Source organism: Sorex araneus, chromosome 2, assembly GCF_027595985.1.
Source record: "Sorex araneus isolate mSorAra2 chromosome 2, mSorAra2.pri, whole genome shotgun sequence".
Classification (NCBI taxonomy): Eukaryota; Metazoa; Chordata; class Mammalia; order Eulipotyphla; family Soricidae; genus Sorex; species Sorex araneus.
Genome location: NC_073303.1, coordinates 277598972 through 277622324, shown reverse-complemented (window position 1 = coordinate 277622324; position 23353 = coordinate 277598972). Strand labels below are relative to the sequence as shown.

At 44.8% G+C, this 23353-nt stretch overlaps 1 protein-coding gene across 1 annotated transcript; it reads left to right on the top strand.

Annotated features, from left to right (window-relative positions):
• Positions 1-3876: 3876 nt before the first annotated feature.
• CLDN18 (claudin 18) lies at positions 3877-23019 on the top strand. The gene is made up of 5 exons (XM_004602949.3): positions 3877-4096; positions 17311-17475; positions 18810-18927; positions 21802-21912; positions 22854-23019. The coding sequence occupies exons 1-5, from the start codon at positions 3877-3879 to the stop codon at positions 23017-23019; spliced, it is 780 nt and encodes a 259-aa protein (XP_004603006.1).
• Positions 23020-23353: the final 334 nt, after the last annotated feature.

The window sequence follows — 23353 nt, the reverse complement described above, 5'->3', positions numbered from 1 at the left end:
TACAATGTTCGAGAACCCATCCCTCCACCAGTGTCCATTCTCCACCACCAATGAACCCAGTATCCCTCCCACCCTCCAAACCCACCCCCACCCACCTCACCCCGCCTCTGTGGCAGAGTATTCCATTTTGTTCTCTCTCTCCTTTTGGGTGTTGTGGTTTGCGATAGGGGTATTGAGTGGCCATCGTGTTCAGTCTCTAGTCTACTTTCAGCTCGCATCTCCCTTCCTGCTCGGGTTCTCCAACCACATTTTACTTGGTGTTCCCTTCTCTATCCGGGCTGCCTTTCATCCAGCATGTGAGGCCAGCTTCCAAGCCATGGAGCCAACCTCCTTGTATTATATACTACTATTCTTGGGTGTTAATCTCCTACTCTGTTATTTTATATTCCACAGATGAGTGCAATCTTTCTATGTCTGTCCCTCTCTTTCTGACTCATAATTTTTATTATTTTTAAAATTTCTATTATGAGTACCAAAAGGTAGAACCAGAAATTAGGAGTGTACAATACAGTATTTTTTTTTTTGCTTTCTGGGTCACACCCAGCAATGCTCAGGGGTCACTCCTGGCTCTGAACTCAGGAATTACCCCTGGCTGTGCTCAGGGGACCATATGGGATGCTGGGAATCGAACCTGGGTCAACCGCATGCAAGGCAAAAGCCCTACCCGCTGTGCTATCATTCCAGCGCCAATATAGTAATATTTTAAAGAACAACAACTACCAGTTATATCAACTGTCTTGCTAATATTATTCCTCCCTCATTTCTAGCTATGTTTTTAAATAGCTGTTTGGTCATTGTCGTTTGCCTAGTTACTGTAGATGGCGCTATGTGAATAATTCCTAAATGTTATTAAAAAATTGGAAACACCAGTCCCACCACCAATATTTTCTCCAATGTCAATGGAATAACATAAACTCTTGGAAATTTATAGCCTAAAATGGTACTGTCAATTTAAACCTGAATATTGGGATTATTTCTCTTATACAAAAAAAAAATTGTACCATTTTAAAGCAAACTAAACAAAGTAGTTTTACTATGCAACAAACTCAGAGCATGAATATGTCATTGAGATACATTTAACATGACTTTTCTCTGGGTGTCAGGGCATTGTTCACACCCAACAGAGCTTGGCTCTGGATTCAGGGGTCACTCTCATCTGTGATAAAGAGCACCCTTGGTGCTGCTGAGAGTGAAACTGGGTTTGGCGACATGCGAGGCTGCCCATAGCCCGTTACTATCTCTCCCGTCCTACTCAATATGCTCTAGAGAAGCTATAGCAGGAACAATAAAGTCAAATACCCTTTTCGACCGTCATGGCTAAAGCTCCAGCCACTCATTTAGAGCAGGAAGTAAAACAAAGCAGGAAGTAAAAATTCTCATCTTCCAGACATTTTAAAATATGTCAGCATTTGTTTCACATTTTACAAGTATGTAGACATAGCATTTTTCTCTGTTCATTCAGTATTTTGCATTTATGAGGGGGAAGGGGTAGCTTTAGGTTATCTTTTAACTTTTCCATCTTCCAAACAAAATGACCATCACCATTCCCAATAACACAGCTCAATGTATTAGCACCTGAATAAATTCTTACCCTTATCTTGAAATTTGCATTAAAACATTTGGATAGAGCAGCCACAGGGAAAATTTTCATGAAAAAAGAATAGATAACTTTTTTTTTCTTTTTGGGTCACACCTGGCAATGCACAGGGGTTACTCCTGGCTCTGCACTCAGGAATTACTCCTGGCCGTGCTCAGGGGACCATATGGGGTGCTGGGAATCGAACCCAGGTCGGCCACGTGCAAGGCAAATGCTCTACCCACTGTGCTATCACTCCAGCCCCAAGAATAGATAACTTTTAATAACCTCTTTTTGTATTGTTTCATTTTCAACCTATTATTTCAGTGCTAGTATAGTCAATGTATTTGGGGAGGAGAAAAAATAATTAATATCATGAACTAACTGGGAACCAGACAGATTCCCTTAAAAGTAAAAAGCCTTGCTCTTGAGACCAAAACAAGTATAAATTGGATTGTGTCCCCAGAAAGAGTGGCAGAATCATACCTAAATTGTATTCCCACATGTCCTAACATGATGACTTCCTCTCCACCAACTGAGACCAGGGCACATTTTCTACTGACCCATTTGGGCCTGACCTGGTAGTTTGGATCAGGAGCTCCCAAGCTACTTTCAGCCCTCTGACTCCCTTGCTTCCTCTCTCGAGTTTTCTGGTCCAAACACTGGCCGCAGAACCGAAAGCAAGGGAAACCACTGAGGGAGTGCTGCTTTCAGTCAAATTCAGGGGCAGGCCCTCCCTATCTGCTCTCGGTGTTTACTGGGAATAAAGCCGTGGAAGCAGGGACTGGGTGCACCCAAGATAACATTGAAATGTCCAGACACATAGCTCGTTTCCTGGAGGCTGGGACAGGGGTGCAGGTGGGTGTGCGTGGGTGTGTTTCAGGAGCCTTGAAATTCAGAGTTGGGCAAGAGCAGATGAAAACGTCTCTGGACTCAGGGACCAGCACACAAGACCCATGAGAGCAGCTACTGCTCTAACCTGGATCCAATTCTATGAACGAAACACAACCAGGGGTCTCTCCCATCTCTTTCATTTTCATGATGAAATAATTCCTGATGCTTCGACTAATTGTAGTGAAATATTCTCTGCAAAATGTAGAAGACATGTGTGAGATACGAAGGGGTTAGACTATGTGGAGTACTGTCATTAAGCCAGCACATGCGCCCTTGTGAACGTGACTGAGGAAGCTATGACCTTCAGGGTTTGAGAAGTTTGACCCTAAACATCTGGCACACAGAGGGTTGGTTACAGTGGCTGGAGAAGATTCTAGATCTCCCAGTGACCATGTCAGGGACTTTGGCCTAGCCTCTGAGCTTTCTGGAATCTTCTGTCCCTGCCCTGTGGTCCTCACTTAGTTCTTGTGCCTGGGTGAAAAGTTGAGACAGAAGGGAAAGGAACACCCCTTTCTGCTCCTCACAGTTCCAGTACCTTTGGACCACTCTGTAGCTATCAGACTTGGCTTCCACTCTGGAAAGGGGGGATTATTTAGCCACTGTCCCTGGGATTCCCTATAGAAATAATAAGCACCGGCCAGAAATCCAGGTAGAAATGCCACTTTTGCTGGGTTTTCCTTTCTTTTGTTTTGTATTAAGGTTAAACTCATGATTAAATGTTTGGGGTTTTTTTTTCCCATATTTTAATTCTGAGATTGTAGTTTTAGTTTGTATGCATGACACATCCCTGGTTTCTTTTGTGGAACTGGCCCCCTTTGCTTCTTCGGAAGGGCCTGTAATCAGGGTAACTGGGATGTGTGCCCCTTCCTCTGTTTAAACCTCACCTCCCTCCCAACTTAGATAGATGGGGGGTTAGTGATGGGAGCCCTCCCCATGTCAGTCAGACCACACGGGAGGATGTCAGGGAACGTGGCATGAGCGCCGGGAGGAGAAGGCACTGCAGTCGGGTTTCAGAGGGAGTTTGAGGGGGGGCGTCTTTTTCTTGTCAGGGAGGTGGGCATCCCCGGACCCGCAGGCAGCAGGGGTGGAATCTCCTCCCAGCAGCCAGGTCAGCCGTTCCCACACGTGGTGTGCCCAGAGCCTGGACAGGGGGGCAGGCTGGCACCGCCCGGGGAACGTGCCCACTCGACGGCGGGAGGCTCAGCAGGACAAGTGGCTCTCGGGGCCGCTTCCCTGGCAGATGCGAGAATAATGCCCTTGAGGCTGGAGCGAAACTGGGCTATCTAAGGAAAACACCGTGAGCAAACAGCGGGCCGCGCCGGCAGCCACTGCCCACAGCAGCTCCCCTCGGAGCCGGCCAGGCCCACCCACGCCTCCCGGGGCCGCGGGGCAGCACGTTCTCGGCCATGGCCACCACCACGCTCCAGGTGATGGGCTTCCTCCTGGCCGTGCTGGGCCTGGCGGGCTGCATGGCCGCCACGGGCATGGACATGTGGAGCACCCAGGACCTGTATGACAACCCCGTCACCTCGGTGTTCCAGTACGAAGGGCTGTGGCGCAGCTGCGTGCGCCAGAGCTCGGGCTTCACCGAGTGCCGGCCCTACTTCACCATCCTGGGCCTGCCAGGTAGGCGCACGGGGGACCCCCGCTGCGGGCGCTGAGCTCAGGACCCTCCCTGGGCCGGACCCGGGCCCCGGGGGAGTCGGAGGGAACGGTGAGACTGGGGGGGGCGGGGAGGGCGGTGGGGTGCACAGCCTGGGGAGTCTCTAGTTCCAACCAGGGTGCTGCAAATTGCATGCTAGAAGGGCCAGAGCCGTAGTACAGCGGGCAGAGCAATGGCCTTGCCCACAGCCAACCAGGGTGGGATCCCCGGCATCCCATATCGTCCCCCCCCCCCGAACCCCGTCAGGAGTGATCCCTGTGGGGCTGGAGCGATAGCACAGCAGGTAGGGAATTTGCTTTGCACGCAGCAGCCCACCCAGGGTCGAGTCCCAGAATCCCGTATGGCCCCCCCAAGCAGCGCCAGGAGTAATTCCTGAGTGCAGAGCCAGGAGTAACCCCTGTGCATCGCCCGGAGTGGTCAAAAAGGAAAAAAGAAAAAGAAAAACAAATTGAGTGATCCCTGAGCTCAGAGTCAGGAGGAGTAAGCCCTGACTGCAGACGGGTGTGGTCCCAAAACAAACCCTAAACGTGCATGAGTGCAGTCAGAAGAGAAGGGACAGACACAGCGTGATCTCTCCGAGGCAGGACTTCCAGATGCACAGCAAGGCGGCAACAAAGTTTCAAAGGTTGCACCATGGAAAACTGATCCCCATATATGAGTGTGGGCAGAGGAGGGTCTGAGAGGAAGTGGGCCCTTAGGCTCCTTGGGAGAGGGAGGTGGGTACACTGGAGATGGTGTGTGAAATTAATGTGCATGAACAGCCCTTATTGGTAGCATTTTAAACCACAGAATCTCAATCATTTTTTTTTTTAAGTTTTGGAGGAAAAAAAAAAAGGAAAGAAAAAGCCAACCAAGAAGAAAGCCTGGACTGGGGGTTTTAGCCTCAGTAGTAGCACCCATGGAACAACTCTACCCCTCCCCCCACCCCAGCCCTCAAAAATAAGAGAGAACCAGAAGTTGGACCCAACAGTCAGGACTGTTACTCAAGACCAAAAAAAGTGTTGGTTGGGGAGCAGATTCTGGGCTACTGGACCTTTGTCCGGGCTATGATACTAGAACAGATCTGGTACTCGAGGGAGAAATGTATGTCTGGGAATGTCACCTGTCACCTGCTCTGTTTGCGCATACAGGCAGGAGGGATCTACATGGGATGCCTTGTAGACTCTACATGTAGAGTCAAAACAGCTTTTTGAGAACAGGTTTCAACACACTTTCATTCAACCACTTTTCTTCGAAAGTTGGAGTCACAAAAATGGTGTCATTAAGAGCATCAATAGTCGTCTGGCTGCTTTCTTGTTGAAACATGGTGCTCTGCAGGCAGGGTATCAGTAAATACTTACAAAAACAAAGTATCAGTATGCTATTACAAAATTAAAATTATAATAATTTCAGAAAGCATTCTAAACAGTTTAACTGCTGCCTTGAAGACATAATTATTTCAAATATGTATCATAGGAATTGGCACCTGGATGTTCTGTAAGCACTGTCTGTTTGTAATTAAACAAATAGAAAATAAAAGGGTAGGCAAGCCATGGTTTCAAGGGGCAGCCAAGAGGGCAGTTCAGTGAGGAAAGGAAAATATTGTTGGGTTTTTCTGTATGAAAATAAAAAGTACTGTTAATAGGCAAGTGGAAATAAATGTGCACAAAACTGTTCCGAGTGCATGAAGCTTTTGATATTAAAATGTGAAATGCAGCAACCAGCTCATCATTTTCAAAAAGAACTAGAGTATGAGTGACAGAGTAGAAGTGGGTTATGGGCTCCAGTTTTGGAAGCCAGTCATGATGCAGGACCAGACCAAAAACTCCATGGAAAGAAAGCAGGGAGAAAGAGGTGGGATTCCGGGCTGGAGGGCAGAAACCTAGGTTTAGGAGGTAAAGTGAGGGCAGGGAATGAAAAGAGGGAAAGCAAGACTGTGAGTTTTTGAGCTGCTAGCCACAATCTCCTTTCAACTCTTAAATGAAGGGGGGGAAATCAGACTCAAAATGAAGGCATATCATTTGATTACTCCATGTTCAATAACCTCCTTCCAGGCTCTCCCATACTTAGCAGTCCTGTTCATTTCCTGTCTTTCCATAGGTAGGACTTTCAATTATTCCCTCGCCACTCACTGACCCAGCCCCATCACTGGGACTCTCATTTGTTTTTCTCTTCTGCAATGATCACATTCTCCCTGAGGTCCTCTCAGTCCTTCCTCTTCTCCCGAGGACAATTCTTCTCAGATTTCCTCCTCCCAGTCCCCTCCCCCCACCCAGCACCTCCCTTTTTCACTCTTTCCTTTTTCCCTCATCTCTTATCATCTCCTCCCTTCCCTGAAAGTTTATAGATCTGTTTATTCAGAAAAATTTTTTTCTTCCCAACCCCATTTTTAAAAAATTAATTATTGAGGCTGGAGTGATAACACAGTGGGTAGGGCATTTGCCTTGCACTCAGCCAACCCGGGTTTGATTCCCAACATCCCATATGGTCCTCTGAGCACCGCCAGGATAATTTTTGAGTGCAGAGCCAGGCATGACCCCTGTGCATCGCCAGGTGTGACCCAAAAAAGAAAAAAATTAATGATTAGCTTATAGCATTATTCAAATGCCAGGGGCATTGTTTGTTTAACACTTCTATATATGTATAGGTTTCAAATTCCCACCATCAAAGTTCAACTGCTGTGCCATCACCAAAGCTACCCCTCTGCCCTGTCTCCCTGTACACCCCACTTTCCTTCAGGTAAACACTGTATATTTCACTGAACCTGGGAGTTAGTTTTGTTGTGTTTTTTTTTTCTATTTACTTACTTTAATTCTCTAGAGCTGACATATGAATGAAACATCCCAGTATTGATATCTCTTCCTTTTTTCACTTGGCATAACCATCTCAAATTCTATTCACTTTGTCCTAAACAGCATAATCTCATCTTTTTGATAGCAGGGTAATATTTCATTCAGTAGATATAAAATACTTCTTTACCTGTCATCTGTTGATAGGCATTTAGATGAAAAAAATCTCTAGATTCTGACTATCATCGCAGTGGGTTATTGACAATCAAGTGAAAGGACTAAACTTTTTTCACCTTTAAGCTATTTGTTTTCTATTTATCACCTTTTTGGTATTTGCTTCATTGGGACAAAATGTCAAGCAAAATCTTCCAGTTGCTCAGCTTTCGGTTCTCAGTTCCCATCTCCCCAGAAATTTAAATATCAAATGTTCATGGTTCCCTGGCCCCACATTCACTAGTTGCAGACATGACCACCTGACTCCCATGGCCTCCTACACCGCCCATTTCCTCCCGTGACCCATGTCTACCTTTGCCTCTGCTTTCCACCCATGCTTCTCCTAGTCACTTTACTGTCCTCTGGGCTTGGTCATAGCACCCATTATTCCAGCTGTCCAATGTTCTCCTCTAGCATCTCCACAAAGTTTTACATATGACATCTCCATCTTGATGCCCCCATCCCCCCGGTTAAAGAAGATCCCACAATCTCTGTTCCAAACCCAGTGCTCTGAGCAAGTCCCTGACCATGACATTGCACAAAGACCTTAAAATCATTTAAAGGTCTACCAGATGCCCCAGTGGAACAGACAGCCTCAAGGCAAAGGTAAGGGCAGCATGAAAGGTGGACGAATCAGGAGGAGAGGAAATCAGGGAAGGTGACACTTAGTTGTCTTTGAGTCTCTCTTCTTCTCTTCTTCACTTACTTATATTGTTCATTTATCTCCTTACGTTTCTTTCCTGCATTCCCTTCTGCTACATAAAAATTTTTTGCTCAGTTCCCAGCATAGGAACTTGTACAAAATAGCAAGTGGTTGATATACTAAGTTGTGTCGACCAGTGAGAATACTTAGTTCTAAGTGTTTATGTGAACCAAAAACAGGTCAAGGGTTTCTCCCCACCCCCCCCAAAAAAAATTGCACACTTAAAAAACCTTTGTTTTTTCCCCTTTTTTTGAAATTATGGATATCTGTTCCCTCTATTCATTAATAAATGAATATATTTATTTATTAATCCAATAATGTAAGCAACAAATATGTTTTACATATATGAAGCCTTCTATGTTACCATATCTAGACTTTTCAGGACTGGTTTAGTCAGACTAGTTAGTATCAGCTACTGCAATAAACATATCTAAACATCTGGGGGTTAACACAACCTTAAGTTCTTCTTGCCCACAGAAGTCTATATAGAAAGAGAGTCTCCAACTTCTGGGGCAGAAAAAAGAATGAAGACTAAAGAAAAGAGTAAGTTGGGAGTAATACTCATCACTCCCAATGTAACCCACTGGCCGGAGCTCGCCCGTTGCCCTCAAAGCTGCAAAATGTAAGAGCTGGATTCTTTTATTCCACGCAAGGCCAGAAATATTGCTCTTATCTGGAAAATCTGACTGCCTTGTTCAAATGCACAAGCAGTGAGGGGATCAGGGGTCTCTATGAGAAGGGTTCAGATTGTGACTGAGAGGAAGAGCTTCCTCAAATCATATTCCGAGGATTTCCAACAGGAGTGCCCAGTGCTGGGACAAGACCTTGAGAGCTCTCAGCGACTGTTGATCTTCTCTCTCAGGAAGCTTACAGGCAAGACCTTGGGGGCGCCTATTCTGCATCTCCCACCACCACAGCAAACCTCTGGGGATGGCACAGGCATAGGTGGGCAGGCACTGCCTCTACATCCTCTTTCCCGGATGTGCTGGCTGCAGCAGTGGAGGGAATTAGACTGGACTCTAATTCACAGAATTAGAGTCCAGTCATCTTCTTCTGGGACAATGAAACTAGGTTTCAGCAGAGGCCAGGAAAAACTTCTTGGAAGCTTTTCTTTTTTCCTTTCCAGAAAAGGAAAGGGTTTAAGACACTGATATGCTGCAGCCAAGAAAAATGATGTGAGTTTTTAAAATAGCTAGTCCTCAAGACCCAGGAGTGACTACTGTGAAAACTGCCAATCTCAAATGCAAATATTTGTTGATGACTTAAGACCTGACTGACTGAGATGAGGGATGGGCAGGAAGATTGCCAGGAGGGAACGGCTTAAAGGAAATTCCAAACTGGGGCTGGAGCCATAGTCCAGAGGGTAGGACATTTGCCTTGCATATGGCCACACCAGGTTCCATCCCTGGCATCCCATATGGTCCCCTGCGCCTGCCAAGAGGGATCCCTAATCTCAGAGCCAAGAGTAAGCCCTGAGCACCCCCGGGTGTGACCTAGAAACAAAACAAACATAATTAATTAATCTTAATTAATTTTTTTAATTAAAGAAATTCTAAATCTGAGGGCAGGAGGATCATAAGAAAAAAAATCATTAGAGTGGGCAGAGGTTGGTTTGTGGACACTGAGCTCCCAAAGGAGCTAGCAAGTAACATTAACCAGCCACAACAGAGCACTAAATGGGGATACCAGAAGCCATAGTCAAGAACTTTATTTTAGAGCCTGCCAAGGAGCCAGGGGTGAAGTTGCAAGCTGGTGAAATGCCTGTAAATAATGATGGAAGGTTAGAGAGAGTTTAGTTTTTTATCTAAAACCCAGGGGGCATACCATCCTCAGCCTCTTCAGAGATGGAAATCTCAGAGTGCTGTGAAGGTATGAGGCAGGTACCATTATAATAGTGCAAAGAATCATCACTATAATCACTATAATTTTTAGCACTTTCTAAATATAAGCTCTCTGCCTTGCAAAAATCTGTTTTCCATTCATCTGATAAAAATGAATTGCCTTTTTTAGAACTTATAGCTATGGAACAATATCATTCCATTCAACTAGCTATATTATATAGCCCAGACTGGAGCGATAGCACAGTGGGTAGGGTGTTTGCCTTGCACCCAGCTGACCCGGGTTCAATTCCTCCATCCCTCTCAGAGAGCCCAGCAAGCTACAGAGTATCCCGCCCACACAGCAGAGCCTAGCAAGCTCCCCATGGCATATTCAATATGCCAAAAACAGTAACAACAAGTCTCACAATGGAGATGTCACTGATGCCCGCTCAAGCAAATCAATGAACAACGAGATGACAGTGCTACGGTGCTACAGTGCTATATTATAGAGCCCACAGCTACATTAATGAATTGGCAACAACAGAAGTGCTTAGCTGTATGCTCTGTGTCACTGAGGGCCCAGCACTCTCTTAGGTACTCCAGAGTCCTGCAGCATGTAGCTCTCCAAGGCCAGTGCCCAGAAACCAAAACGCCATCTTTCATTGGCCTGCACACAGATTCTCTAGTTTATTCTTCATGAGATTTACTCTTACAAAAGTGGAAACTGAGGCTCAATGTGCCCAAACACCCAAGGGTAGAATGTGATCAGGGGATGAAAAATATCCAGATCTGGGTCCTATCTCAGTGCCATGCTCAGGCCCTTTTCTTACACTCTGGGTAGAGGGGTTGGTCTCAAACAGAAGAATATAGGCACCTGGGCTCTTTCACCACTGGTAACTGCATCATCAGGAGTGGTGCCGATGAACAGTAAGGAATATTCAGTTTAAGGAGTGGCTGACTGGCACACATTCACGTTGCCAGCCCAGAAGTCACTGGGAGGAAAGAGCCAATGACAAGGAGCAGGGTCATTAGGAGGCAGAGACCCAGCAAAGTGATATCCAGACTATCTAGTGACATTGCATTATAACCTATGTGTCTACACCACACAAAGCTCTCAAACAGAACATTGATATTCAGATACTTCCAATAATTCAGTATCACTAAGGAGTCAAGATTATAAAGTCAAGATTACCTGGAGTATTTTTCAATCCTTATCTTCCCTGTGTTCTGTTGTCTTCATAGCTTCTCAATCCCTCGATTTTTTTCATGCCACTAGCTATAACTTCTTTTTATAACAACACATTAAAAAATAAAAACATGTGGGGTGAAGTTATATTACACTGGGTAGCGGTGCTTGCCTTGCATGTGGCCAAACCAGGTTCAATCCCCCCACATTCCATATGGTCCCCCAAGCACTACCAGGAATAATTCCTGAGTGCAGAACCAGTACTAACCCCTGAGCTTCTAGGTGTGGCTCTGAAATCAAAAAATAAAATAAAAACTCGAATGATAAAACCAACAACAAGAAAGAGCTGAGGAGTTTTCCATAAATATGTCAGTCACATTTAGTAGGAGGAGTAAGTCACAAATCCACATTTAACCCAGAGAACAATTCCACAAAAAGTCATTAAGCAAAGAAATACAAGGCAGCTCTTACATCATCTCCTTTGTCAAGGAGCTTCTCTCTTGATGTCATTTTAGTATTAGACTGAAATTTTCACATAAAGTTGAATATTCCATGAAATATTTTATGGTTCCCCCTGAAATCAACTTGTCTTTGTCCATCACCTGGTGGAAGGAATTGGCCCAAGTTGGTGGGGTGTTCAGAAATTAGTTATAAAGTTGAACTAAGATGCAGGGCGTGATGTTTGATTTGGGGCCAAGCTGCTTTCTTTCATCAAAAAAGAAAAATTCCTTTAAAAATATGTGGGCAAACATCTCAGTAGGTGTGTTCTTGTACATGAGCAGGAGACTAGCACAGAGAATTGAGACATTGTCTACAAAGCCCAAGGGAACCAGAACTTTGCTTATAAATGAGCTGGCTTGTTCTCAGTAACCAAAGCTGTCTGGAGCCAGGAATCACATCAGCGTCTCAGCCTGTGCTTGTGGAAGTTGTTCTGAAAGCCAGGCGGCACCATCCAGTGTTAGGGCCTAGCACGAACCAGTCCATGGGACTTCGCCTCTTAGTGTGAACATTCAGCATCAGAGTTACATTGTTGGACCCCGCCTTAGCAATGTGAGGGCTTTGAGGTGGGACGCCCCCTACGCTGCCTCCCTCGTCACCCAGCTCCCATGCTCATTCCCATCATATCCTGAACGTCCCTGTACCTTGGTCCAGGCCTTTTCTCCCCACACTCCTCTTTTCAAGTCTTTTTCTCTCTTGCCCTTCACAGTTCTTTGTGCATGACTTTTTTTCACAAGATCACACCATGTGTGAGGATTTGGGTTTGTGCTGCCAATAAAGGACAAAGACATGAGGGGTTGGCAAAGGTAACTCTTTGGAAGGGGAGATATAAGACATATGCTGCTGAGTCACCTGGTGGTGGCAAGGAGCATCTGATTTTCACAACATCTCTATGCAAGAAATATCACCAAGCCACTCCGGAGCTGAGGACACTCAATTCTGCTGATGCTCCACACTTTCCTAACAAAGGCGTGGCTTTGTAACATTATGTAAGATTCTCATGACACGGAGGACCACCACTTTGATTCCCCCGGATCACTGCAAAATCTAGATCCTTCTGTCTTGTCCTGAAAGAGCTTTCCTCTGCGCTCCACCTTTGGCCTCCTTCACCTGACCTTCCAGGCCCTCTCTTGGTGAGAGTCAAGCTCTGCCCGAAGAGTAGCTCCTTGTTCCATCCCACTCCAACAAAGGGCCCGGGTCCTGGCTTTGACTCCTGATGAGACCATCAGTCTCATCAGCCTTTACCCTCCAGGCAATGCAGTCACCAGGGACTTTTGCTCTTAACACCATCCTTTGCCCAGATTATCCCTTCAAGTGCTGTAGCATTGTCGTCCTGTTGTTCATCGATTTGCTCGAGCGGGCACCAGTAACGTCTCCATTGTGAGACTTGTTGTTACTGTTTTTGGCATATCGAATACACCCCAGGTAGCTTGCCAGGCTCTGCCCTGCGGGCGGGATACTCTCAGTAGCTTGCCAGGCTCTCCAAGAAGGACAGAGGAATCGAACCCGGGTCGGCCGTATGCGAGGCAAATGCCCTACCCGCTGAGCTATCGTTCCAGCCCATCCCTTCAAATGTTAGGCAATTAAGCAATGAAATGAAAAATTCAGAGTAGGACCATATCATTAATATATTTTCCAGAGTCCTGGTTGGGACTCATCCCAAAAGAGCTTTCTCACTCAGTCTAAAGCTTTCTCACTACCGTGGGGCAGGAAGATATTTTGCAATAGGAAGCAAATTCCGAGTTCCCATATTTGCTTCTTCCATTTCTGAGTCCAGCCCACTCTTTTTATCTGAGAATACTTTTGGTTGATTGGAAAGAATGCTATGGTCACACCTTTAGGGCAGGAATCAGTCTTTAGAGTCCATTTGACTCACCTGTTATCTATTGATAAGCCTAGGCCTCTGACTCAGAATGTCAAATAAAAGGCAGAGTGGCTAAAAGAGAAACCTACTTCCTTTGGTCTCCTACCTATTACAGTTTGTGGGGAGGATTAGTTAGACCACACCTTGTAGTTCTCAAAAGCTACTCTAGCGCTGTACTCCAGGAAACATGTGCAGTGTCAGGGATAGAACTGGGGTTGGCTGCCTTTAAGGCAAATGCTTTTTCTTTTGTACTATAAGAAATAATTTAAGTCCATATGGTAGCAGCTTCCAGCTGTAAGACAGTCCAGGTAACCACCAGCATCTCCATGGTCATTACCAGATATCTCCTCTCACTTCCTAACACCTGCTCCCATCACAACTCTGACTCTCAGAACACCTCTGAAAAGATCTTTCCAGCCTGGAAAATCTTGATCCTCTGCCCAGCCATGCCTACAACACTGGCTCTGACAGTTGTACCCACAAACTGAAAGAAAGGGGTTGGGGTAAGTTAGAAGACAACTCTAACCTAATAAATCAAAAGACATTGAGGTTCAGAGTAGATCGCAAGTTCAAAGCAACACAAGCATTTCATGAAATCCAAAGTCAAGAGAGCAGGAAAATAACAAGGCCTTGTCAGAGACACCTGACCCAGCAGAAGCAAGAGGACAACAGAGCTCGAGGAAAATGCTGTCAGGAACAGGCCGATCAGGGTTCATCAATCAGGGTTCCAGAACCTAAGTGCCCATCTAGCACAGCGATGGCACCTGTGTGCCAGCAAGTCAGTGACTCACCTTTTGTCTAGAGCATCATCACCCCTTCTCATCCCAGTATCACACAAGTCCATCTGCCTCATAAACCGCCACAGCGTACATGTGATATGCTTTCAGATCTTGGACATTAGGGGGCAATGACCCCAGCCAGGATTAAGTCACCTGTTATAGAATGAGATATGTCCTTTATCCTACCTGGTTAATTATTGTTTGCCCACTTACTTGCCTAGTTGGTGGCTTGGGTGGTTGGTTTGATTGTTTGATTTAGCCAGATACCTTTCTGGGATCCCTCAAAAAGGATAAATTGCTTTTGTTCTCTGAATAACCTGAGGCCTCGAGTATTAAAGATACATATCAGTTTTTTAAAACTTCTAGCAGATTCTTGAGGAGATATGGAATTCATGAGAGGCCCAGAAGGTTGTCTTATAGAGAGAATATCAAAGTCCCTGTCTCTTCTCCTAGAGAAGAATAGAAACAACAACCAAAAACAGAACAGCCTTGAGAATAACTCCTGAAGTCTGAGTTTATTCCACTAGGTCCTTTCCACAGATTGATACCTTAATTACGTGTGTTAAAAAAAATAAATAAAACCAAGATTAACACCAGATGTTTGTAGAATTCTCTTCCTTCTTTTTAAGTATTTTTAAAAATCTTTTCCTTTTGTTTCCTTTATTTAAACACCATATTTTACAAAGTCATTGATTTTGCATTTATTACTTCATTATTTTCAATATTTTAACACCAATCCCACCACCACCGTGACCTTCCCTCCACCATTGTCACCATTTTACCAACCACCCTCAAATCTGTCCCCTTAGCAGGCATTACATAATTTATTTTATATTGCTTGATACAACTAAACAACTAATGTAATTATCAAAAATATCTCAGTAAAAGAAAATTTGTGAAAGTTTTTTATCTCACCATGGAGTCATTGAGGCCTTGTCTGAGGTTTTACTAAGATGCTGCTAGTTGAGCCTTTTGTGTTAATGTTTTTGTTTATTGAACTTAGTTGGCTTCTATGCTATTTTTCCATATAATTTGGTGTGTTCCTACTGTTATGTTAGTATTGTAGAATTTGGAGGTTGCACTTAAGCCGCGTGCTACAGAAACTTCAGAATATTTAACCACGCCACGCATTTAGATGTCAAAGGTTGTGGGATACGGGTGTAACCGCCAGGGCTTCCAGAAGTAGGGGAAAGAGGCTGCCTGCCCCCACTCTGAGAAGGTCCAAGGGTTCTCAGCCTAAAGACCGGTGTACCTGGAATTTTTGGAAGTTTTGTTATCGCCACAAACCTTAGCCATGAGACAGTAGATTTGGGCCGTTCATATGGTGGCAGCTGTGGGGTTGTGAGAGTGACAGCCAGGGCTTCAAGCATACCCCGGAGTTTTCAGCCCAGAGACCAGTGTATCCATGAGTTTTTTCAGCTAGTTGACTCTTCTGAGATATAATCATGAATCTGTAAAGTTGGGCCATGGATGAGCTTGCATGATCGTGGGTATGATCTCCAGGAATTCTGGAAGAACAGGAGTACTGGGGGAGGCTGCCTGCCACTCCAAGAAGACCCCAAAATGTAGAATTCTCTTTTCATCAGGGACTCAAAGTTTAAAAATCAGTAGTTTCTGTGTATAGAAGAGATCAGAACCAAGTGAATGGAGGACAATGGCATGGAATTCAAGTAGTTATGTATTGTTATCTCTAGACAGAAATCTCTGCCTGTAAGGATCTCCATTCTGTGACACTGAAAAAAGCTCTTAATGGATTATGCATGACTAATATCTTCTCTTTCAATGTTTTTCACTGACCACCAATTTTCCTTTCATGACAGATTGCTTTGAGATACATGCCTTAGAGTGAATAGGCTGTCATTGGCCCTGGAAACTTTCCCAAAGAGATGAGAAATTTCTTCCCAGAATTTATTTTTCTTGAGATTCACATTTATAAATAATCTCTTGGTGGAAGTTACTCTCTGGGTTGGTTTTCAGAGACTATTCCACTATGTGTTGTTAGCCTCTATTGCAGAAGATGTCATTTTATGGTCAAGTTCCATGTTTGGAAGATATTTTCAGCTAGAAGTTTATATATCCCTGTACCTTGATTGCAACCAGAATTCTACCTGTTTTTCTCAGATAAGGTTTCTCAAAACCCTGTACTGTGATGGAAAAGTAAGCTTTTTGTTGCAGCTCTGGATATGACCATTAGCTCTGCCTTTCCAATGGTGTGTATGTTTGTAACCACATAACCTCATAACATCTATGTCATGATTACAAAATGGAGGTGAAAACCCCCTATGTTGCAGGGGGTTTTATGTGGATTACATGTTTTAATGTCTGGAAAGTCCCTAAAATATTTCAGCCAGACATAGCTATTCCCTTTGACAGCAGGGTAGACAAAGCCCTTTGTTTCATATCACATGGTTCTTAAATTGACTTTCCAGAACCACTAACAGCAGGGGACTTTCCTTCTGAAATGCTCAAAAAAACAAACCTAATTTTTCTCCTTTATACTTTTAGTGGGATTTTCAGTGGCCCTAAATAATTCCCTACTTTGGTATAAAATAATGAAGACAGAGATTCTGTCTGCTAATAACTGTCTTCCTTATGCCCCATCAAGGGGGCTCAGCAAAAATTGTCAAGATGAGTTGCTGTACTTTAAGATATGACTGTAGGATCAATCAATCACTTCAGGAGAGGCCCAGCAAAACCACAACATCCATAGATTTTCAAAAGAATACTTCTAATACACTAGTCAGGCTGCAAGTCTGTGATTGATAATAGTAGTCTTATATTTATACTCAAAACCTAAAGCTTACCATGAGTTGTCCCTGAGGGGAGGGGGGAAGGCAAATTTACCCTTGGCATATCACATAGTGACCTTGCTTTATTCTATGCTATAAATGAATAGTGGATCCCAAAAATGAACTCAATTGTGAAGTATTGAGCCCACACAGAAAAATTAGAAGGAAAAAATGTTTTCAGAAGGAATCAGAACAACATAGCTTTATTATGAACTCTATAAATAATTTTCATGTCACCTGAGTCAAACCATTTCCCCTTTCTGGATCTCAGATTATCAAGTTTTATAGGGAGTAAATAAACCAAATACATTTCATTGGTCCTCCCAATACCAACTGTCCACAGTTTTCTAATTGTACATACATCTACCTTCATCAAACATCTGGCTTTTCCTTCAATCCCACATCCCTTTCCAATGGCAAGTTCATGGTTCACAGACTTCCTCTTTTTCAGAAGTTTGGTGCTGGTCTGCTGTGATTGCTTGACTGTACTAAACCAGGGCCTATTTCTAGCCTTGAGGTGGTGTCAGTGTCTGCTTAACCTTCCCCTTATCCCGTAGCCATGCTGCAGGCAGTGCGAGCCCTGATGATCGTGGGCATTGTCCTGGGTATCATTGGCCTCTTGGTGTCCATCTTCGCCTTGAAGTGCATCCGCATCGGCAGCATGGAGGACTCTGCCAAAGCCAACATGACACTGACTTCAGGGATCATGTTCATCGTATCAGGTAAGCAAGGAGCCAGACGTTCCCACTCTGCGGGGCAGCTGGGAACATCAAGGCAACGTCATCCTGGCAGGGGCTTCTCCTGATGAAGCATGGTTTGACCTGCACTCAGAGCTTCTCTCTTTGGGATTCAAGAGCAGAAATTAAGATCCAGTTATACTCTACAGAACTACCCTGAGTGCTAAGCAGTCTTGGGTATTAGTTGCCACCCCAGTCCCAACATAAGAGACTAAATCCTTGGGAAATCCTGTTATTCAGCCTGTAAAGCACAATTTTAGTAAGCCTCTGGAAATTGATTGTAAGGGTTTTTTAATATAGTTTAAGTTGTAGGTTTGTTTATATTTGTTTATATTGGTGATTTATTGCACACCACCACCACTGAAGGGCCCAAGACGCTCCTTCTCTCCCTATCCCTATGTCACCTCTGTCTGACCTTCCTCGTCTCCACCCAGTCCCCTCCCCACTACTTGTCAATTGACATTTATGGATTGGGCATATGTTGTTACCTTCCTTAGCACCACCCATACATATATTGTTCCTCCCTTAGTTTCACCTAAGTGGAAGTCTGAATGCTTCACCTATGCCCCCATGTTATTTACAGTCAAGCTCATTATTACCCCCATTTCCTTCCCCCACTGAAACTTGGCATATTCAGGTCTGTAACCCAGTGTTCAAAGTTCACTATTAATCAATATTCTCCATACCCTTGTTTTGTTTCTCTGTATACCACAAAATAATGACAGCCTGTATATGTCCTTCTGCCTCTGACTTGCTTCACTCAGCATGGTACCCTCTAATCCTATCCAAGTTTGTATTCGATGACTTTATTTTTGTAGTTGCATAGTATTCCATGGTATTTGCATAGTACTCCATTGTGTATATATACCACAACTTCTTTATCCATGATAAAGATGTGGGACATTTGGGTTGTTCTTATATCCCAATTATTGTACTGAGATCTGCAATGAAGGCAGTGTGCATATATCTTTTTAAATTAATGTCTTGTGTTTTAGAAGTAGAGGTCTATCCATCTTAGAAATAAACTGTTAATATCATCAAAGGACTAGGTCTAAAATATTTGTACAATTAACCCTGGGTCCAAATTTGCATGTAAAAATCTCCTGTGCCCTTGAAAATCTTTCCACACTTGGGGAAATAAGAGTCCAACGCACCAAGCACAGTATTCAATACGATCTGGAGGTTCAATAATCAATGTTTGTGTTGGCCATAGTCATAGAGATGGACCATTCTACAATCTATCCCATTAAGCATGCATTGCCTCAGAAACAATGTGATCCCTAAGGCTGACTCTGGAGCTTTCCCGGTCTTTTCCACAGGTATCTGTGCCATTGCTGGAGTGTCTGTGTTTGCCAACATGCTGGTTACAAATTTCTGGATGTCCACTGCAAACATGTACTCTGGCATGGGCGGGATGGTGCAGAGTATCCAGACCAGGTAACCACCTCATCTAGATTTCGTATTCTATGGTGAATATTGCTGTAAAAAATCTGATTAAACACAGATGCCTAATATGACTGTCAGTGCCTGAAATAGCAAAAATTTATCAGAGGCAACCACACCATATCATAAATCAACAATGATTTGTAAATTCATAAACTTCATTTCAGTGAAATATCCTTGGTGATATGACTTGAGGCTGATCTGACATTTGCATTGAAATACAGCGACAGCTTGTGGTATTTATCTCACATTTTTACACAGGCCCCATTGTGGTGGCAATGAAACAGACACTATTAACTCAGGCATGTTAACGAACATCAACCCACATCTTCAGTCTGTGACAAGATCCTGGCTAGGGAGAGGTAAAAGCTTGAGGAGAAATAAGTGCGGTGCAATATAAGAGAAAAGCACTATTTTTCACTCTTTCTCTCATTCATTCATCAATTTTACAAATGTATTAAACACTGCTGTGGGCAAGGAACTGTTCTGAATTCTGGGGATAAAAACAAGATTCCTCACTCTGACAAAAAACAAGGATCTAACAAGAAATCCTATAATTTGGTGTCAGATAAAAGGCAAAACTTTTAAAAGACAGAAGACCTGTTTTGTACCTTCGAAGGCTGTGTGTCATAGCAAGCAGCAGAAGCAGGGTTCCTGGAGGAGAAAGATCTTGCTTGGGGAGTGGTGTGAACACCATTCCTCAGGGACCCATCATAACCGGCACATTTGCTATTTCTCCCAGACAGGATCTAATGATGCAGCAATTCATTACTCCCTCCTCCCTGGAACCCCAATCCCCATCTATGTTTTTGTTTTGTTTGAAAAGTAAGAAGGAAGTGACTCCCCTAAGATGCCCACTTCCTCCTCCAAGATTTTCCATGGCCTTTGGTTGCAAGGAGAACTTAGAAGTAGGCAGCACCACCCATGCTGACATGCCGAGAACTTTCCCCAGTCTTGTACCGAAAGGCCCACATCCTGGGGAGCTCCTCCTGACATGGGCACCTGAGGATGGCTGCTCATCCTACTTGCAGGAGTCCACCTTTCCTACAGTGTCTTGCTGCATCAGGCCCTGCCCCCACGGAGTCACCTTCCGCCACCTGGGCCCTAGCACTGATGCCCACCGTCACTCTCTCAGACCATCTCCTGAGACCTACCTAGGTCCTTGGGTAGTTCGAGATACAGAATTTTGACAGGTTCCAGGAAACCTTTGCCCACAGATGAGTGACAGTTTTTCTCTTCTTTCTACCTCATCTTCTTCAGTCAGAAGTCACACAGGATCATGTGGCCACCAAAAAGGATGGCAGCAGCCAGTTAAAGGGGGCTTGGGCACCAGTGCCCCTCTTAGGCCTAAGATTCCCATCTCTGCCATGGACCCATTGAGGGCGAATACTGGCAGAATATCAAGCCTGGACCAGAGCTAAAAACTGCTTGCCCTCACATGGGTCACGGCTTTCTGATGCTTTGGATGAACCAACAGTTGAATAAATTATCAATCTTACCAAATGAGAAGTGCCTGGGTTGGGTTACTCAGAAATAGAACCTGGGAAGATCCTTGTACAAGAATCTATGAAAGAATAGAGCCCACTGGGGAACGGGGTGATCAGTGCTGGTTTCAGATGAAGTCTGGGAAGCTGTAGGGCATAGATTGCCACTCAGAGTTGTCTTGCTGTCGAATGAAAGAGTTTGACTTCATGCTTCAGTATCTGTCAGCCTCAGCATGTGGGCACAAGGCTTCGCTGGCCTGGAGCTTCCTGAGGACCAGCAGGTAAAGGCAAGAGAACATAGGACAAGGAGACCAGTACCAAGATGGTTCAAGGGGCAGGGTGAACTCACTGCATTGTTCACCATGAACATCCCTCAATGTAATTCTTTCTAACGATTATGCTGCTGCCTGAATGAATGGTTCCTTGAAGTAGATAAAAATAAATCCACACTCTCGAAATGAGTCAGAAAGAGAGAGACAGACATAGAAAGATTGCACTCATCTATGGTATATAGAATAACAGAGTGGGAGACTAACACCCAAGAACTGTAGAAATAAGTACCAGGAGGTTGACTCCATGGCTTCGAGGCTGGCCTCACGTTCCGGGGAAAGGTCAACTCAGAGAAGCGATCACCAACTACATTGTAGTCGAAGGCCATGTGGGGGAAGGGAGTTGCGGGCTGAATGAGGGCTAGAGACTGAGCACAGTGGCCACTCAACACCTTTATTGCAAACCACAACAGCTAATTAGAGAGAGAGAACAGAAGGGAATGCCTTGCCACAGTGGCAGGGTGGGGTGGGGGGGAGATGGGATTGGGGAGGGTGGGAGGGACACTGGGTTTACGGGTGGTGGAGAATGGGCACTGGTGAAGGGGTGGGTTCCCGAACTTTGTATGAGGGAAGTATAAGCACAAAAGTGTATAAATCTGTAACTGTACCCTCACGGTGATTCTCTAATTAAAAATAAATAAATTTAAAAATTAAAAAAAAAATTTATCATACACATAGTAAATTGAAAAAAAATAAAATAAAAAAATAAATCCACACTCTCAAACTTCTCTTGCCAAACCTTCAACACACTCCCTTTGCCAATAGGGAGGGAGAAGATTTCCTGAGAGGCTCCATTAGAAACTTAGAATAAATTTTCCACCTGAGAAACGCTGGGTGCCCAAGAATAAACCCCACTGCTGTTCGACTGACTAGCTTCAGTTCCAACTCTGCTCTTCAGTGGAGCTGAGTTGATTGGCTGTGACCCAAAGGAGCAGGTGTTCATGGGACACAGGCAAGGAGAGATGTGTGAGCCAAACATTGGGATAGAGGAGGGGATGAGCAGGTGCACGAGGGAGCCTAGACTACCAGTTCATTCACTGCTGTTTCCTACTCAGGTACACCTTTGGTTCTGCTCTGTTCGTGGGTTGGGTGGCTGGTGGCCTCACGTTCGTTGGAGGTGTGATGATGTGCATCGCCTGCCGGGGCCTGGTGCCAGAGGAAACCAGGTGCGTCTCCCCATCCCCATGCAATCAACTATTTGCATTGTGCCTATATTGCTCATGTGTCCTCTTGCAACCTGAGTGATTAAGTAAGTGAAGGCACTTTATTAAGCGATGGCTCATTGAACCTTCTCTTTTACGAGGAGCCTAAATTACAGAATATTTTAGCCTAAGTAGATTAACATGTGGTCCTATCTTCTTGGGGGGAACCCACCCCTCTAACTGCAGTGTTCTGGATGGTTCTCAGTTGGGAGCAGTTCTTCAGCATACCTCATTTCAGAGACTATTTGACAACATCGAAAACACTGCTCATTGTTGCAACTTTGGGATGAGGGGCAAAGGAGTGGATTAGGACCAAGGATGTCACTAAACATCCTAAGGGTCCCCACAACAAAGAAATGTCTGCTGTGAAATGTTCGGGGTACTGCTGCTGACAAACCCACTGTGTCTCCAAGAGCAGCCCTGGAGCGGTGGGCCAGGGTCCCTGCCTGGTTCTCCTGGTAACTAGCTAGTGACAAGTCATTGGCCCTTTCTGAGGCTCCAAGGAGCGTCTGAAACCTCACTGGTAAATAAGTATGAGAGGAAACAGGCTGCATACCTTCCAGTAGGTTCTATACCAATTCCACCCTCACAGGTTCTATGGTTCTTTGGCAAAACCATGTACCCAGACATTGTTCCTGGTCCAGCTTCACTAATTAATAAAAGGAACTTGATGATTTGGCAGAGGGAACCCACCAGGCTGCAGAAGCTTCTACTCTACTGCAAGGGCAGAAAGTCAGTATCCCTGAAGACAGGGGTGACTCAAGGTCTCAGTTTACCTAGGATGAAAGGGTTTCCTTGGATACTGGACTTTTGGAGCTGAAACAGACATCAGCTCTGTGGGGAGGTTTGTCCCCTGACCAAGTACATCTGTGGTCATGCAATGCTGCCTTTTTTTTTTTTTTCAGCTACAAAGCCGTGTCTTATCATGCCTCAGGCCCCAACGTCGCCTACAGGTCTGGAGGCTTCAACGGCCCCTCTGGCTTCGGGTCCAACTCCAAACCCAAGAAGATATACAATGCCCGCTCTGAGGACGAGGTTCAGTCTCATCCTTCCAAGTATGACTATGTGTAGTGTCCAAGGCCCCCCAGCATGAGCTGAAGAAAGCACCCCCCAGTTAGCTCTCACCCAAAAAGCAAGGACATTTTACCTTGATTCCTTATTGCCTTTGAGTCACAGTTGGAAGTTGAAAAAAGCCTTGATTTCACTAATGGTGCGGCCACATGACCCTGACCATGTCTCTGTCTCTGCATGCTCCATCGCAAAGAGCTAAGAAACCAGGCATGAGTCTGAGACTCTCCCTGGCTCACACTTTCCAGTCCCCTCTCTGCCTTCTTATGAGCTTTCCAATCCAAGAATAGGATTAGAAAGCTCATAAGAATGAGATCGGGTGCTCATGGACCTTGTT

Coding starts and splice junctions, on each gene's coding strand:
- CLDN18 (XM_004602949.3), top strand. CDS start 3,877: ATGGCCACCACCACGCTCCAGGTGATGGGCTTCCTCCTGGCCGTGCTG. Junction 17,476..18,809: donor GATCATGTTCATCGTATCAG/GTAAGCAAGGAG, acceptor TCTTTTCCACAG/GTATCTGTGCCATTGCTGGA. Junction 21,913..22,853: donor CTGGTGCCAGAGGAAACCAG/GTGCGTCTCCCC, acceptor TTTTTTTTTCAG/CTACAAAGCCGTGTCTTATC.